The sequence below is a fragment of the Schistosoma haematobium genome, chromosome 4 (genome assembly GCF_000699445.3).
Source record: "Schistosoma haematobium chromosome 4, whole genome shotgun sequence".
In the NCBI taxonomy this organism is placed as follows: Eukaryota; Metazoa; Platyhelminthes; class Trematoda; order Strigeidida; family Schistosomatidae; genus Schistosoma; species Schistosoma haematobium.
The window spans coordinates 13,884,384-13,899,410 of record NC_067199.1 but is presented as its reverse complement, the minus strand read 5'-3'; the positions used below and the strand labels follow the sequence as shown (position 1 = coordinate 13,899,410).

The 15,027-nt window shown below is 33.9% G+C and overlaps 1 protein-coding gene across 1 annotated transcript in view; it reads right to left on the bottom strand.

Moving 5' to 3' along the window:
• TTC40 (Cilia- and flagella-associated protein 46) overlaps positions 1–15,027 on the bottom strand; it is a gene marked incomplete at both ends in the record, with an annotated part of 102,767 nt that overhangs the window by 59,209 nt on the left and 28,531 nt on the right. Inside the window, 5 exons of the mRNA XM_051219317.1 lie at positions 29–136; positions 2,059–2,134; positions 4,390–4,460; positions 6,149–6,264; positions 7,466–7,842. Of these exons, the coding sequence (XP_051066262.1) occupies positions 29–136; positions 2,059–2,134; positions 4,390–4,460; positions 6,149–6,264; positions 7,466–7,842 (748 nt within the window). The remainder of the gene's footprint in view (positions 1–28; positions 137–2,058; positions 2,135–4,389; positions 4,461–6,148; positions 6,265–7,465; positions 7,843–15,027) is intronic.

The following is a 15,027-nucleotide window of genomic DNA, read 5'->3' as shown; positions in this document are numbered from 1 at the left end:
TGCAAAAACGAATATTTTATTTATTTACTTTTATAGCATTAACCGACTGTTTGAATGCCATCAATTGGACGTTGATATTTGAGCTAGCATAAGCAATTTCTATCCATATTTGTGCTTGTAAATATTCCGGTTCTGACTAAAATAAATATATCAATATTTACAGGGAAAAGTGTTCAAAGAGTAAATTAGACTTGGTGTAGAAACAAACATAATAGTTATGAGAAAACTACAACGTAATGTCAAACTATTTGAAAAAAGTAAAAAGATGCTTGACTAAATAAAAATGACAAAAGAAGAAGGTCTAAAAAAAGATCTCGTCACTTTTTTGCTCCATTTCATATTATTTCCAAATACTTGTTTTAGTGTAGAGGAATTTTATCTCAATAGGGTGCTTTTGCGGGAACTGAATTTTCCTATCTGGTTGGTTTAATCATTAAACTTTCATCATCTTTCTAGACAATGTCATCAACATAAGCTTCAGATAGAAATAAAGCATGTCATCTAATGAGCATAGTATTGGAATAACTGATATGATCCATTAGTCTGATAATATTAGGAAGAGATTCGCAGTGACAATATACGTATAGATAATAAACTATATTGTTAATCCTAGTAACTCATATCTCACTGAGCTGCGAGAATATTAGCAAAAAATATTTAGTATGACTGATAAAACCTATTTAATTAGAAGAATCAGGCTACTTTATAGGTGTTTTTCATCAAATTTAAAATCACAATGGAAAAATTGAGTGAATGTGGCTGATTGGTTCAATGCCGGAATAAGCTGTTCAATCAGATCATTCTAACCACTTGGTATGATGAGTCTAAATTTGAAATATAGAAAATTTACCGATCAATAGTCCTAAATATTGGTCTGTTATTCAGCAACATCTTATCAACAATGAATTGAAGATCAACTACAAATCTGAATTTCAAATTAAAGTAACATGTTGTTATGCTAATATATGACCAAGCTCAAAAGAATATTATGACTACATAACTTATTCTAGCTTACGGACAGGTCAATCTATTCATTCTTTTTGAGTCACGTTTTGACCTTGTTAATTACTCGTTTGTCGATCTTGACTGTTTTTATGTAAGTGTATGTGTGCACTTCTTATTTTGTTCATCATATATTTGTAACTAATTGTTGTCTGACTATAAATATCTATTCACTCTTGATTAAATTGAGTTGGCTCACTCCCCTTTTTCCATCGCACGTCATTTCGCTTCGCTCCCTTCCCTTCGCTTCATTTCTTGAGTCGCTTGCCTCGATCAACAATTGCACGAAATATGCTTATTCAAAAATCCATTCTCGTATTTGACTTATTGGATTCCGTTATTCGCCAACGCGAGTTAAGTTGATAATTATATACGAGGATTGGTTATATGTCTATCCCAATAACAATCATTCATACGATCTAAATGGAATTAGATTTAGTGCCACTGAAGTTGTGAGCGCGTCGACAACATCATCATCTGATTAAATTGGTTTTAACTAATTTCGTGTCTTCGGTGTGAGTCACCAATCCAATTTTAAACCACTATGCAGAGAAACGATAGATAAAGTATTTACTTTGTAAAATAGTTGTCAGTTGGTCTTTAGGAACTAATTTAAAGAAGGAACACCTCTTTGAATTGTATAACAAGTATGCTTAATGAAAATAATAGTACATTCATAGTTTAAAATACCATAACTTGAGATAATGGATTATTAATTCACAGTAGCTTTTTTCTCTTTATTAATGAATAACAGCTGTCATTTATCTCTATCGCAAATCCTATTCCATTTTCACTAATTTTATTGTTATAATATTTCATTATCCATTGTCTCAGGAACTTTTGTTACTGATTTCCTTCAACTATCAATCTTAACTGTTAATTTATTATTCAGCACTTGTTGTATTCATCATCATTCATAAGACATTGTATCCTTTTGGAGAATTAAGACTAATGTTATCAATACTAAGCTAATTACTATTGAAATATATACTACTGAATTAAAAGTAAAGGGACAATAGTAATGATTTGCAAGGATTTTGATTAAAATAAACTTACTGTGAATTTTTGCATATCCAATTCTATTGACTGACCTAATTTAGCTTTTGTAACTACGAGTTGACGAAACAATGACCTGAATAATAAAATGTATTGTAAAATATAGAATAAATTCGGTTGAATATTATAAAGGTTACAAGTGAACTTTTCTTTAGAAGGATGGTAACACCAGTAAGACCCTTTATGCACAGTAACTTGTCAATTGCTCCAAACAATCCAGAACATTTTTACTGGTTTTTCTCAAATATATGACGTATCACTGTGTATGCGAATGACCCTATGAAATAATATCAAACTAATTATCACAAAAATGTAACATACAACCCTGTAGATGCGAGCACTTCTTAATAAAAACTCGTAATTCTGAAACAGTCATAAATAAGGTTAACAACATTTTTGTCATCAGTTGATAATCTTAAAAATATATGATAAAATAGATAGTGTAAGGCGAAGGTTGGGTTTATCCATTATCTAGGGTTCTTGTTCTTGTTCACGACAATACTAATCACGTACTAATTAGTGATTAATTTCTGTAGGTAGTTCTTGAAGTTGTAGTGAGTAGCCATGACCGGTAGAATTCAATACTGTCGGTCATGAGGAGTAGCAGGTGACTACTCAATATCATAAATTAAATACTGTTAGAGATGGAAGCAGTCGGGTGGCAGCTAGATGGTCAGTAGGTTAAGATTAGTCTCAAGGTTTGACAGAACTGGGTTTGATATTCAGTGGCAATGTAAATGCGTACTAGTGAGGAGTGTCATACTAGAATGAATTATCTGTTCAGTGCTTTGTGAATTTTAATGGTTGTTCAAGGTTGGTTCGTGATACAAAGTACGAAAGTCAATTGTTCTTTTTTAGTTTCTTTTACTTATTATGTTAGGATTGTCTTGATCAGCAAAACAACGTAAAAACTGGTTAAGATCATATAATTTTAACAAGTCAAAAGTGATTAGCTTTAATTTCCAATAATTCAGATTAGTTCTTTTATTGAGTATAGCTTCCAATTATTTAATTTTTAGTAGTTAAATGTAAGATAGTTTTGAAGAATAATGGAAATCCAACAATATCCATCAATAAAATGTAATTTCAGTAGAATAGAGTATTGGAAATTTTGTGATGAATAACTAGACTTTAAAGTGTTATGTTTGATCAAAAAATATAACGACAAATAATATAGAGATCATAGAAAGTAAGTGATTTCATAAAACAAGATCTCTTGGATTACTTTGAAAAAAATTGATTCGAAGTGTCGAATATTATTGAGTAGGATCTTTGATATCAACAAACTAATGTCAATGAACAATGTAAAAGAAGTCATCTTGTTGAATTTAATACGCATATTGGATTATAATGTTAATTTTAGAATTCTTAGTAAGTGATCATTCCTAATTAATTCTAGCATCAATCATTGAATAAAAATCAAAAATTTAGTGTGACATTAGAAGACTTAGACTTATTCTCTGTTCAGTAACATTCAACTGGTATATTATCGACTAATTCTTTGTCAGAGGAAATCAACTTGTGCTTATGCTTAAACGTTTTATATCTGCTACCTTTAAGTAACTTCTTTATATGAGCGAAGTACACAGGGTAATCACTTCAAGAACAAGGATATTGTCCTACTTTTTACGGCTTGTTTATTTTTCATAATGGTTAGATATAAGTTTAGAAGTGAGTCAGTAAGTTCTTCTCAAAGCCTTTTCATCCCAGCTTCACAACAACTTGTCTTTGTTCACCTGCAACCACAGAATCTTGCACGCTCATTTCACTGCGATTTATTTATAATAAAGACAAGTAACATGAGTTTTCTAGGAAAGTGTGGTTTCACATCCTTACTTCAGATATTTTTAACATACTCACTTTATTACCTGAAGAAACAAAACCACATTTACTTAAGTCAGAAAAGTTATATGTGATGATGGAAAATTCAATAATACGGCATGTCTTTAGCAAATAAATCAGATTGACCGTTTTCTCGATTCATTACCTTATCATTTACACTTGGGTCGTGAAGAGATAACGACGAAAACTTAGAGTTCTTTAAATATATACATTGGCACCAGCTTCTATGTTAAATTGTGTTTCTTTTATTTGTGTGATAATGCTAATATTTCGGAGAGATCTTATATTTTGGGTTTGATGATTTTTAAGCTCATCTCTCTCTCTGAGTTAGATTCTTTATACGGATCCTACATTATTGAATAAGTTACTCTGGAAAGGATTCGCATAAATATCGAAGAAATTCTTATAATATATTAAATTGTCGTGAGGATATTACATGTATCATGCTTACACTCTTGCTTAATTGATTCATGTATTAAAGCAACTTACATTCTGTGTTTGGTACGCGGTAAGCTAGTTGTAGCTTTGGCCAGCACACTTAATGCTTCTGTAAAATTGCCCTACAGAAAGCATTGAAAATAAGGGCAAACAATAATATTATTTCAATATGTTTGTAGTCAATAATCCAATGTGAAATAACACTTACACCCTGCATCATAATGTAAAAGAAGACAATGTTATCAACCTTTTCAGGTCATAGTATACTTTTCGTCAAAATACATTTTTGTTATATCCTAGTGAGTAGAAAATTTCTACTTTTGACGTTTCGTGACCTAATGTAAGCCACTTCTTCAAAGTAAAAGTTATAGAAATTTATCATCTCATTCTATGGTCTTCAGAGTGAATTCATTTCTTCAGTCGGCAGTTGTACTTTTCATATTTTAAATAACAGATCATTCAAAAGTTACAGTACTTTTGATAATTTAAATTTAATAAATATGGTTCATTTCAAAGGTGTTTTGGTGATTTCTTTGGAAGTTGGAACCCATGTCTAATTTTTCAAGATTTCTATTGGTCTGTAAACATTCACTGATATTCTGGAGTGGTAATCATCAGCTAATATGGGTAACGATAAGTAAGCCTGTTTGTTAAGTCTCAATCTCATTGGTTACTAAATGATCAATAAAATCCATATCTTACAATCACTTATGTTTTAAATGACTTTTAATCATGTTTATTTTTGTGTCAAATATTTTACCAAACATTTTGTAGTTTGAGTAGAAGAAAATGACTCTTATTGTAGGTCAGTTTATTTTGTCTTTTGATTTCGGTTCATTGTGTACTTTAGTCAAAAATTTGATCATCGTAGGTAATCTACACGCGAACACATGCGCTTTTCATATCATTTTACAAAAACCGATAGTATTATTACTAATGCTAATTTTATTCCATAACATTTATTTGATAACATTATATAATTCTCAGTACAAAGGTATGTAAAACTGCAGTGAAATTTCCAATCTGTTAGGGATTTAACTTGAGCATATTAAGAAAAAATATGGTTTTTAAACAGCCATTAGCTGCTATTTATATTCAAACCTGAATATTTACCACCAGTTTTGTGCATGTGACATTTCTTTTCATTATATAATACATTTAATGTGTGAGTTCTTTGAGAATCTTAGGTGTTTGAATGAACTAATGACTCCTTTGTACTTGTTGAATACTTGATTTCGAATTCTTAATACAGTACATTCGTTTGTGGTTATCTGGTACTTCTTGATCCGATTACGTTATTTCTGGGATTCTTAGTCCATACTATAATTCAAATACTCTTGATTATCACAGAATCACCTTCCATTTCTTCAAATAGTAAGAAGGAAGGAAATATACAAACCACTGAAATGGTACGTTTTGAGTTTTTCCGTATTTAGATTAATGATAGGTTGTAAATATTTTTTGTATTAGCTGTTATTATACATAAAGAGCTAATTAAAACAAATTTAAAACAAGAAAATTTAAGGTAATCACATGTTTTGAGAAAAGGTGATGCAAACATTTGAACAGGTTGCCAATAAACAGATAAAAAATAAATTTCACATCCGCATATAGTTCATGGAAATTTTTCCATTATTATAGTATTAATAACACTCTACATATGTGAGTAATATTTCTTTCAGTAGTAAAGTTGAGAAACCTCTGTGGTACTATTATAATCAGTTAGATAGTTCGATTATGAATTTTCATAGCACATAATACAGTACAAAAACTACTAACCAAAGTATTAACAGTTAATTTGGTCATTTACCTGTTCTGAATAAACATTGTATAAAGCTTTATACATATCAACTCTTAACTGCAAATCCATTTCAAATTGATTTACTGTAGGGTATGGAATGATTACTGTTTCATATAAACTTGAAACTTCAGAAATAGATTAGTAAAGAAAAACAAATAAACAAAATAAGAAGTTTAGATTTACTGTTTATATGCTTCATAGTGAAGGTTCTTCTAAAGAGTACCATTATGTAACGAAGTATTATATTATATTCTAGAATAATAAGTTTGGTGAACTATGGTCGCATGTGTTTTCCTTATGTGACGACAAATTAGAATCATTATCAAAAGCTGTAACAATTTAGGCATTGTTCTCTGATTGCCTGTCACTGAGAGTAATACTATTTAGCAAAGTCAAATTTGACAAAAAGTTTTGCGAATGTCATATTGAAAAAAGTCATAAATAAATCTTTGAATCAAGTTTCCTAACATAACTAGTGGACTGTGACTACCAATACATTGTTATTTATTGCTTTCTATTCTTGATTTTTCAAGATACTTGTAACCTTATAACTTATTAATAAAACATCGAAAATATTGTTGAAACTGATGATTCTTCCTGAAATTCAGCAGAATGTTATGTAGTGACTATCTCAAAGTCGTATTTAAAATATTAAAGCTACGACTAGTTATTTTGGTGATTTGATCCACCATACTACGCCATCATTAGTGAATTTCTATCCAGTTTTCAGGATTGAGAAATTACAGCAATTAGATTCAGACTCCTGTATTTTGAATATTACTGTACACATCGCGGGACCACTGTGGATTTGTGAGCACGTGCCTTTGAGGAATCTTGAATCAGGGGAAAATAGTTATTTAGATGTCTCCATCTTATACTGGATTTCTAGCTAGTATCACAATGTGACAGAAGATAACTTTCGTTAGGAAATTACTCCACCCTCCATCTAATTAAACAAAAAAATCATTCACTAATTTGTGAACTGCTTCAAAATGGACTTCTCATTGTCTTGTTTCGAAACTTAAATCTGTTCAATTAACCAATTAGATAGAATTTGATAAACTATACTATTGGATTCTTAAAAGCTCTTCAACATTACATACCGTGTAAACAACTTTTCCCAGGTTATACATTTGAAGAGTATTACCAACTAGGATTCAAAGGCTTTGTTTTCATTAACGTTTCCAAGTCAAACTAATAGAAATATGTAAGTTATTTTGAGATTCAAAGATATTTATTTACATCTCATAAAGTGATCCATGTTTGATATCTAAAAAGTACTGCCTAAAGTGTTCAAATGTAAAAAAATAGACCAAATCAATATACCTTCTTTTGTACACTTGACGGAATCCATTAGAATAGATTCCAATTTCAAAGTAGAAAACTCTGTAGTTAAATCTTGTTTATTTTCACTATTTCGAATTTGAGCTGCTAACTCGTTCCTGACTTCAGTTTTTATACACTGACCTAACCATTTGGTTATATTTTCAACCTTCTTTGCAAACGATTCTATTTTTTGTAAAACATGAGTGATTTGGTTTGATGGTGCCAAAATTGAATGATTCAATAATGACCAGTATAATGCAGCTAACATGACCAGTAAATCATAACGTCCAATTTTATGAGCAATACTAGATTGGAGAATTAGTAACAAATTTGGACAATGACAAATGACATAATGATTAAAAGTAAATAAACCATTACTAATGGGGAATGAAAATATTACTCATATATACAAGTGTGAAAAATTGAGATTGGCCACTAAATCTTACTTCATTAATGAGCATGTAGTATATCACTTATAACTGTTCAACTGATTACTTTGAGAGTACAGTTAGGAACGTTTATAATTAATCTTCAAACAATGTTATATTCCAGATGGATCTTGAGTATATAAAAGCAAGTTGATACTCAATATCGAGTGTTCAAACTCATCTATCTCATAAAATCAAGCTTATAAATAGTTTACTAACATGCCTATTACAACTAAATCTACAACCTGCCATATTTTTGGATCGATATTTGGTATTCGAAAAATGATCTTACAACTAATCTCACTATTCTAGCCTTCTACAATTTACTCTATTTATTTAACACTCAACATAACCAAATAGTTTACAAAGGATCTTTCACAGTTCCTAATTACCTACTTGTTTTTGAGTGACTTTATGAAATTTCAAATTTACGACCGATTTGTCTAGTTTTATTACTTAAAATAATCCTCAGTAATCATTATTTTAACTGTTAACTTTCTCAGTAATTCAAACTTGATATTTGTCAACACACTTCATTCATATCACACAATGAATAGTCAAGATATGTCCCTTACCATTTAGATGTACAAACTGTCTATAGCCGTCTTTTCCAACAACGTATAACTTGAAATTGTTGAGTAAGTCCATCACTTCAATTACTTTTACAGTCTTATGGTCCCTGATGGGTTAATGGTTCACAAGATCCCATTACACTTTCATGAACCGGTTACACTTTAAATTGAGACTGTGTTTGAAGATAAAAGAAAAGTGTGCTACATATAAGTTGAGAGTGTTACTTTTTGGCTGAAAGGACAGAAGATAAGATAAGATTACAGGCATTTAATTATAGATGTTTTCAAAGTATTGCTGGCTTATTAAGAAACCATTGGTAATTAATATAGATTACGCGCCGTAAGAATTTAACTTCATGATGTTATGAATGTTAATCTGTTGTGGCTAAGACAGCATGGCACATGTTCCAAAATAATTTAACTTAACGAACTAATCATATTAACAGTAGGTTTATTAAAAGCACAAGGATAATCTGATCAAGATTTTACGCCAAATTAAACCGAGGTTAATCGTTATAGCAACTCCGCCTGGAGTCCCTCCGGGGGCTACTGCCGGTCCCAAGCACGGATAAAGGAGGAGGGTTGGGCATGGGGTTAGCGTCCCCATCCCGTAGAAAACTAACTAGCTAAAACAACGCTAACCAGGAAAAATTATTCAAACCTTTTAAACTCTGCCCTAGGAGTCAGAAGGTCTTCATTTAGAAGAATTATGACGCCTCATGATGAAAGCCGAATTCCCTCGGAAGTTACGAGGCCGATGCCCCTTCTGACAACCAGAGCGACCATTTATTTAGGTACATGGAATGTTCGTACAATGTGGGAGACCGGGAGAGCCTTCCAAATTGCTGCAGAAATGAGAAGATACAACCTAGAGGTACCTGGGATCAGTGAAACACATTGGACACAAGTTGGACAACAACGACTAACTACAGGAGAGCTCCTGTTATACTCCGGCCATGAAGAAGAAAATGCACCACATACACAAGGAGTTGCATTGATGCTGTCCAAACAAGCGCAAAATGCGCTTATAGGATGGGAATCTCATGGACCAAGGATCATCAAAGCCTCGTTCAAAACAAAAAAAGAGGGCATTTCAATGAACATCATCCAATGCTATGCGCCTACCAACGACTACAATGAAGACGCTAAAGATCAATTCTACAATAGGCTGCAGTCAGTCGTCGAGAAGTGCCCAACAAAGGACCTGACCATTCTGATGGGAGATTTCAATGCCAAGGTTGGAGTGGACAACACTGGATATGAAGACATAATGGGACGACACGGACTGGGAGAAAGAAACGAAAATGGTGAGAGATTTGCAAATCTATGTGCCTTCAATAAGCTAGTCATAGGCGGCACCATATTCCCACATAAACGCATACACAAAACCACATGGACTTCACCGGATCACTATACACAAAACCAAATCGACCATATTTGCATCAACAAAACGTTCAGGAGGACTATAGAGGACGTGTGAACCAAGAGAGGAGCTGATATAGCATCAGATCATCACTTGCTGGTCGCCAAGATGAAATTGAAACTCAAGAAGTTCTGGACAACGGGGTGGACAATGTCACAAAAGTCCAATACAGCCTTTCTTCAGGATACTAACAAACTCAACAAATTCAAGATAGACCTCAGCAACAAGTTCCAGGCCTTTCATGATCTACTCAATGGAGAAGGAACTACTGTGGAGAGCAACTGGAAGGGGATCAAAGAAGCAATCACTTCAACATGTCATGAGGTCCTGGGCCATAAGAAGCACCATCACAAGGAATGGATCACTGTTGATACACTGGATAAGATTCAAGAAAGAAGGAACAAGAAGGCAGCAATCAATACCAGTCGAACAAGAGCAGAAAAAGCCAAGGCACAAGCTGAATACACAGAAGTAAACAAACAAGTGAAAAGGAGCATCAGAACTGACAAACGTAAATATGTGGAAGATCTAGCAATGACGGTGGAAAAGACTGCAGAGGGAAACATGAGACAATTGTAGGACATAACAAAAAACTCTCTGGAAATCGCCGCAAAGCAGAACGACCAGTGAAAAGCAAAGAGGGCAAGGTAATCACCAACATTGAAGAGCAACAAAACAGGTGGGTAGAACACTTCAAAGAACTCTTGAATCGACCAGCCCCACTGAACCCACCCAACATCGAAGCAGCACCCACGGACCTCCCAATCAATGTTGGCCCACCAACAATTGAAGAAATCAGCATGGCCATCAGACAAATCAAGAGTGGCAAAGCAGCAGGACCGGACAACATCCCAGCAGAGGCACTAAAAGCAGACGTAGCGGCAACTGCAAGGATACTCCACATTCTCTTCAATAAGATTTGGGATGAGGAACAAGTACCAACAGACTGGAAAGAAGGACTTCTGATCAAAATACTGAAGAAAGGCGATCTCAGCAAGTGTGATAACTACAGGGGCATCACTCTTCTCTCAATACTGGGAGAAGTCTTCAACAGGGTATTGTTAAACAGGATGAAGGACTGCGTAGACGCCCAACTTTGTGACCAACAGGCAGGATTCCGTAAGGATAGATCGTGTACAGACCAAATCGCAACTCTACGGATCATTGTGGAACAATCAATTGAATGGAATTCATCACTCTACATCAACTTCATTGACTACGAAAAGGCATTTGATAGCGTGGACAGAACAACACTATGGAAACTTCTTCGACACTACGGCGTGCCCCAGAAGATAGTCAATATCATACAGAACTCATATGATGGATTACACTGCAAAATTGTGCATGGAGGACAGTTGACAAAGTCGTTCGAAGTGAAGACCGGTGTTAGGCAAGGTTGCTTACTCTCACCCTTTCTCTTTCTTCTGGTGGTCGACTGGATCATGAAGATGTCAACGTCTGAAGGGAAGCGCGGGATACAATGGACATCTAAGATGCAGTTGGATGATCTAGACTTCGCAGACGATCTGGCCCTTCTATCCCAAACGCAACAACAGATTCAGGAGAAGACGAACAGTGTAGCAGCAGTAGGTTTCAATATACACGAAGGGAAAAGCAGGATTCTCCGATACAACACAGAATGCACCAATCCAATCACAATTGACGGAGAAGATTTGGAAGATGTAAAAACCTTTACGTATTTGGGCAGCATCATTGACGAACAGGGTGGATCCGATGCAGATGTGAAGGCGCGGATCGGCAAAGCAAGAGCAGTATATTCACAACTGAAGAACATCTGGAACTCAAAGCAACTGTCTGTCAACCAACACCAAGGTCAGGATTTTCAATACAAATGTCAAGACAGTCCTACTGTATGGGGCAGAAACCTGGAGAACTACGAAAGCCATCATCCAGAAGATACAGGTGTTTATTAACAGTTGTCTATGCAAAATACTTCGGATCCGTTGACCGGACACTATTAGCAACAACCTACTGTGGGAAAGAAGAAACCAGATCCCAGCGGAGGAAGAAATCAGGAAGAAGCGTTGGAAGTGGATAGGACACACATTGAGGAAAGCACCCAACTGCGTCACAAGACAAGCCCTCACATGGAATCCTCAAGGCCAAAGGGAAAGAGGAAGACCAAAGAACACATTACGCCGGAAAATGGAGATAGACATGAGAAAAATGAACAAGAATTGGATGGAACTAGAAAAGAAGGTCCAGGACAGAGTGGGTTGGAGAATGCTGGTCAGCGGCCTATGCTCCATTGGGAGTAACAGGCGGAAGTAAGTAAGTAAGTAATCGTTAGAGCGTTTCAGGAAAATTCATTTTGTTATGTTTGTTACCTTTTGATCTGTCCAACTTATTTCATACATCATTTTCTCTAATATCTGCACTGAATGCAACTTGTTTAGCTATATATACAAGGCTTTGAATTAAGTTTAGTTATACCAGAGGAAGTTTAGATTCACTATCGATTGCTTGACTCTTTCTTCTGCTGGTCCTTTGTTAGAATGCTGATAAGAAGTATAACGATGTGAAATAGCTCTACTATAGCCTACTCCATTCAAGCACACTTGTCAGGTTAATCGTTGGTAATGTATGATATGAGAAAAATATAATTTCAAATTAGTCTTACTTGGACGCTTTATAGAAGGCCTCTTCTCCCGCTTCAAATAAGCTGTTCTCAACTGATTGACTATCTTCACTTGTTGTGCTTTTATCACGCTTTTGACCCAGAAGTTCAACATGTTTAAATTTTATATCGGTGAAACGTTGTTTTCCGCGTGTTTGTTGCTGCTGGGTATACTTTCCACTGGTTTTTAAATTTTGTTGACGAAACAGTTTCATTTGATTTGATATACCGAATATGGCTAAACCTCGTAGACAAAGTAAGTGAATCAGCCAATAATTGATATTCACATCGGATTGTTTAACCCCTTGATATAACTCTATTTGAATATTAGACATATCGATGATGTCTAGAATAGATGAAAATTGTGATGTTATAAATGCAGTCATAGCTAAACGAGTCCATAATTCAAGTTCTGTGAAACGTTCTATGGATGCTTGACCCAATCTTAAATCATATTTAATATTGTTTTCTTGCTCTTTGATTGTATTTGATTTACCTGTAGGATTTTCCGTGTGTATATCAGACTTCTGATTGCAAAATGTTAATTGCATCAAATGAATAGCCTTGGAGGAGAGACAAATATAAGTTGTTAGATAGGGCAGATAAAAACTGACTGTCAGTAATTATTACACAAGAGATATTGTTAAATTCAAAAGAACGTCCTTTGATTTACTGAATATGAAGCATACACTTATATGTATATATACAGTGGCTGAAGTATTCAACTGAGACTATATAGTTGGGATCTAAGAAGAAGTGCTATTATGTGTTTCAATCTGATAATTGTTATAAGAATATTGAGTTTTCACTGCCTCTTGAGAAGTAAGACAGTGTATCGTACATTAGTAAAATATGTCACTGGGCATCATAAATCAGATTCCTATGTTCTTCGGGTTGGGTAATTCATTATCATCACCCAATCTGTCTCAATAGATTCGGAAATGTGTAAAAATGTCGATATATATAATGAAAATATAAAAGAAACAACTTAAAGTAGTGATGAAAGTTATTTGATGGAATTTTCCGAATTAATAATAAGAATAAACCATAAGTCACCGTTAACTAGTGATGCTTCAAACTGTTTAATATTTATTGAAAAGGGATAACTGGAATTTTAGAAATACTTTTGCTCGATAAGAAACCAAGTTCTTTTGAAGATGTATCAACAACTGGAGGAAACTAAATACATATCAAGATGTTTAGTGGTACTCAAATATGTACATCACAGTCTTATAGAGAAGCTTGGTTTAACAACTTGAAAAGCTGATGAGTACGTCGTAAACCAAAAACTTAATTGACTATATGTAGGAGATATTTTCGTGAATGTTTAGTCCGTTATTCGGAATATCCCAATACCAGTTAACTTTCGTTTCTGATTTGATTGGTTAATAGATTGGCTATCATAAACTACAGAAAATAAGTCATATTTAAGTAGTAAAATCAATACTACTTATAAGTAGTTAATAGCAACGGATGCTCTTAAATCATTAGAGGTAAATTCTGTTTGAAAATGCGTAACCGAAATCAATCTAACCAATTGTCGCTGAATTTGGGAGATGAATATCAGTAACAGAAGTTATTTCTGAGACCACTGGAACAATAACACAGATGAATATTTTTCAGTGAAATGTGTAGAATTATATTCAGTTTATAATGGAAAGTTGGTGTTACAAATGATGAGCGTGAAATTCGACAGAATTCACCTTCCTGAATACGATTCAAAGTTTACCAGACTTTGCTTCTTTGCAGATTGTCAGTAACAAAAGATATGGCTTATCCGAACACAATATGTCAGGTTCCCTTGTATTCTTTAACTAGAAGCTTTAAATTAATGGTTATTGTTGGATGACACCTATAATTATTCTAAAAAAAATGCTCTCAATTGCTTTTAGAGAACCAATATCCTGTACAATTCCTGTAAAAGTCTAAAGGCCAACTTACTATTATTTTCAATAATCTGAATAAACGCTAGAATAGAAGCGTCTAGGATTTACAGGTTATTTCACTTCTTTCTGTACACTACGTTTCCTGTACTTGAACTATCTCTGGAAGTAAAGTTTCTTTCATAGTTTTAACCTCTCGTTTCATTCACGGTCTACGTGTTGAAGATTTCTGGTGTTCATAAATACGCTAGGAAGTAAGTATAGTCGGCTTGTATTCCATTAAGAATAGTTTGACCGATAATCGCAATAATTTATATGACACCATTTTTAATTCTTCTCCTGTAAGCGCTGGTAATAGGAGGAAGACATTAAGAGAATGAATGACATTTGTATACTGCTGGAAAGGAGAGTTTGAGACAAAGTAGGTTGGAAAATACTTACTATTTTCTTTTTTGATGTTCATCCAAATTGTACCTGTTATGACTTTAAGTTGTAGTCGATTTTTACCCTGTGCTAATTGTTGTGTCCTTGACTGGAAAATTAGAGAGCAGCGTACTTATCGATCGATTACAGTGACACGTAAACACGAACGGATAGCCTAGAGTCTCGATTGGTCTC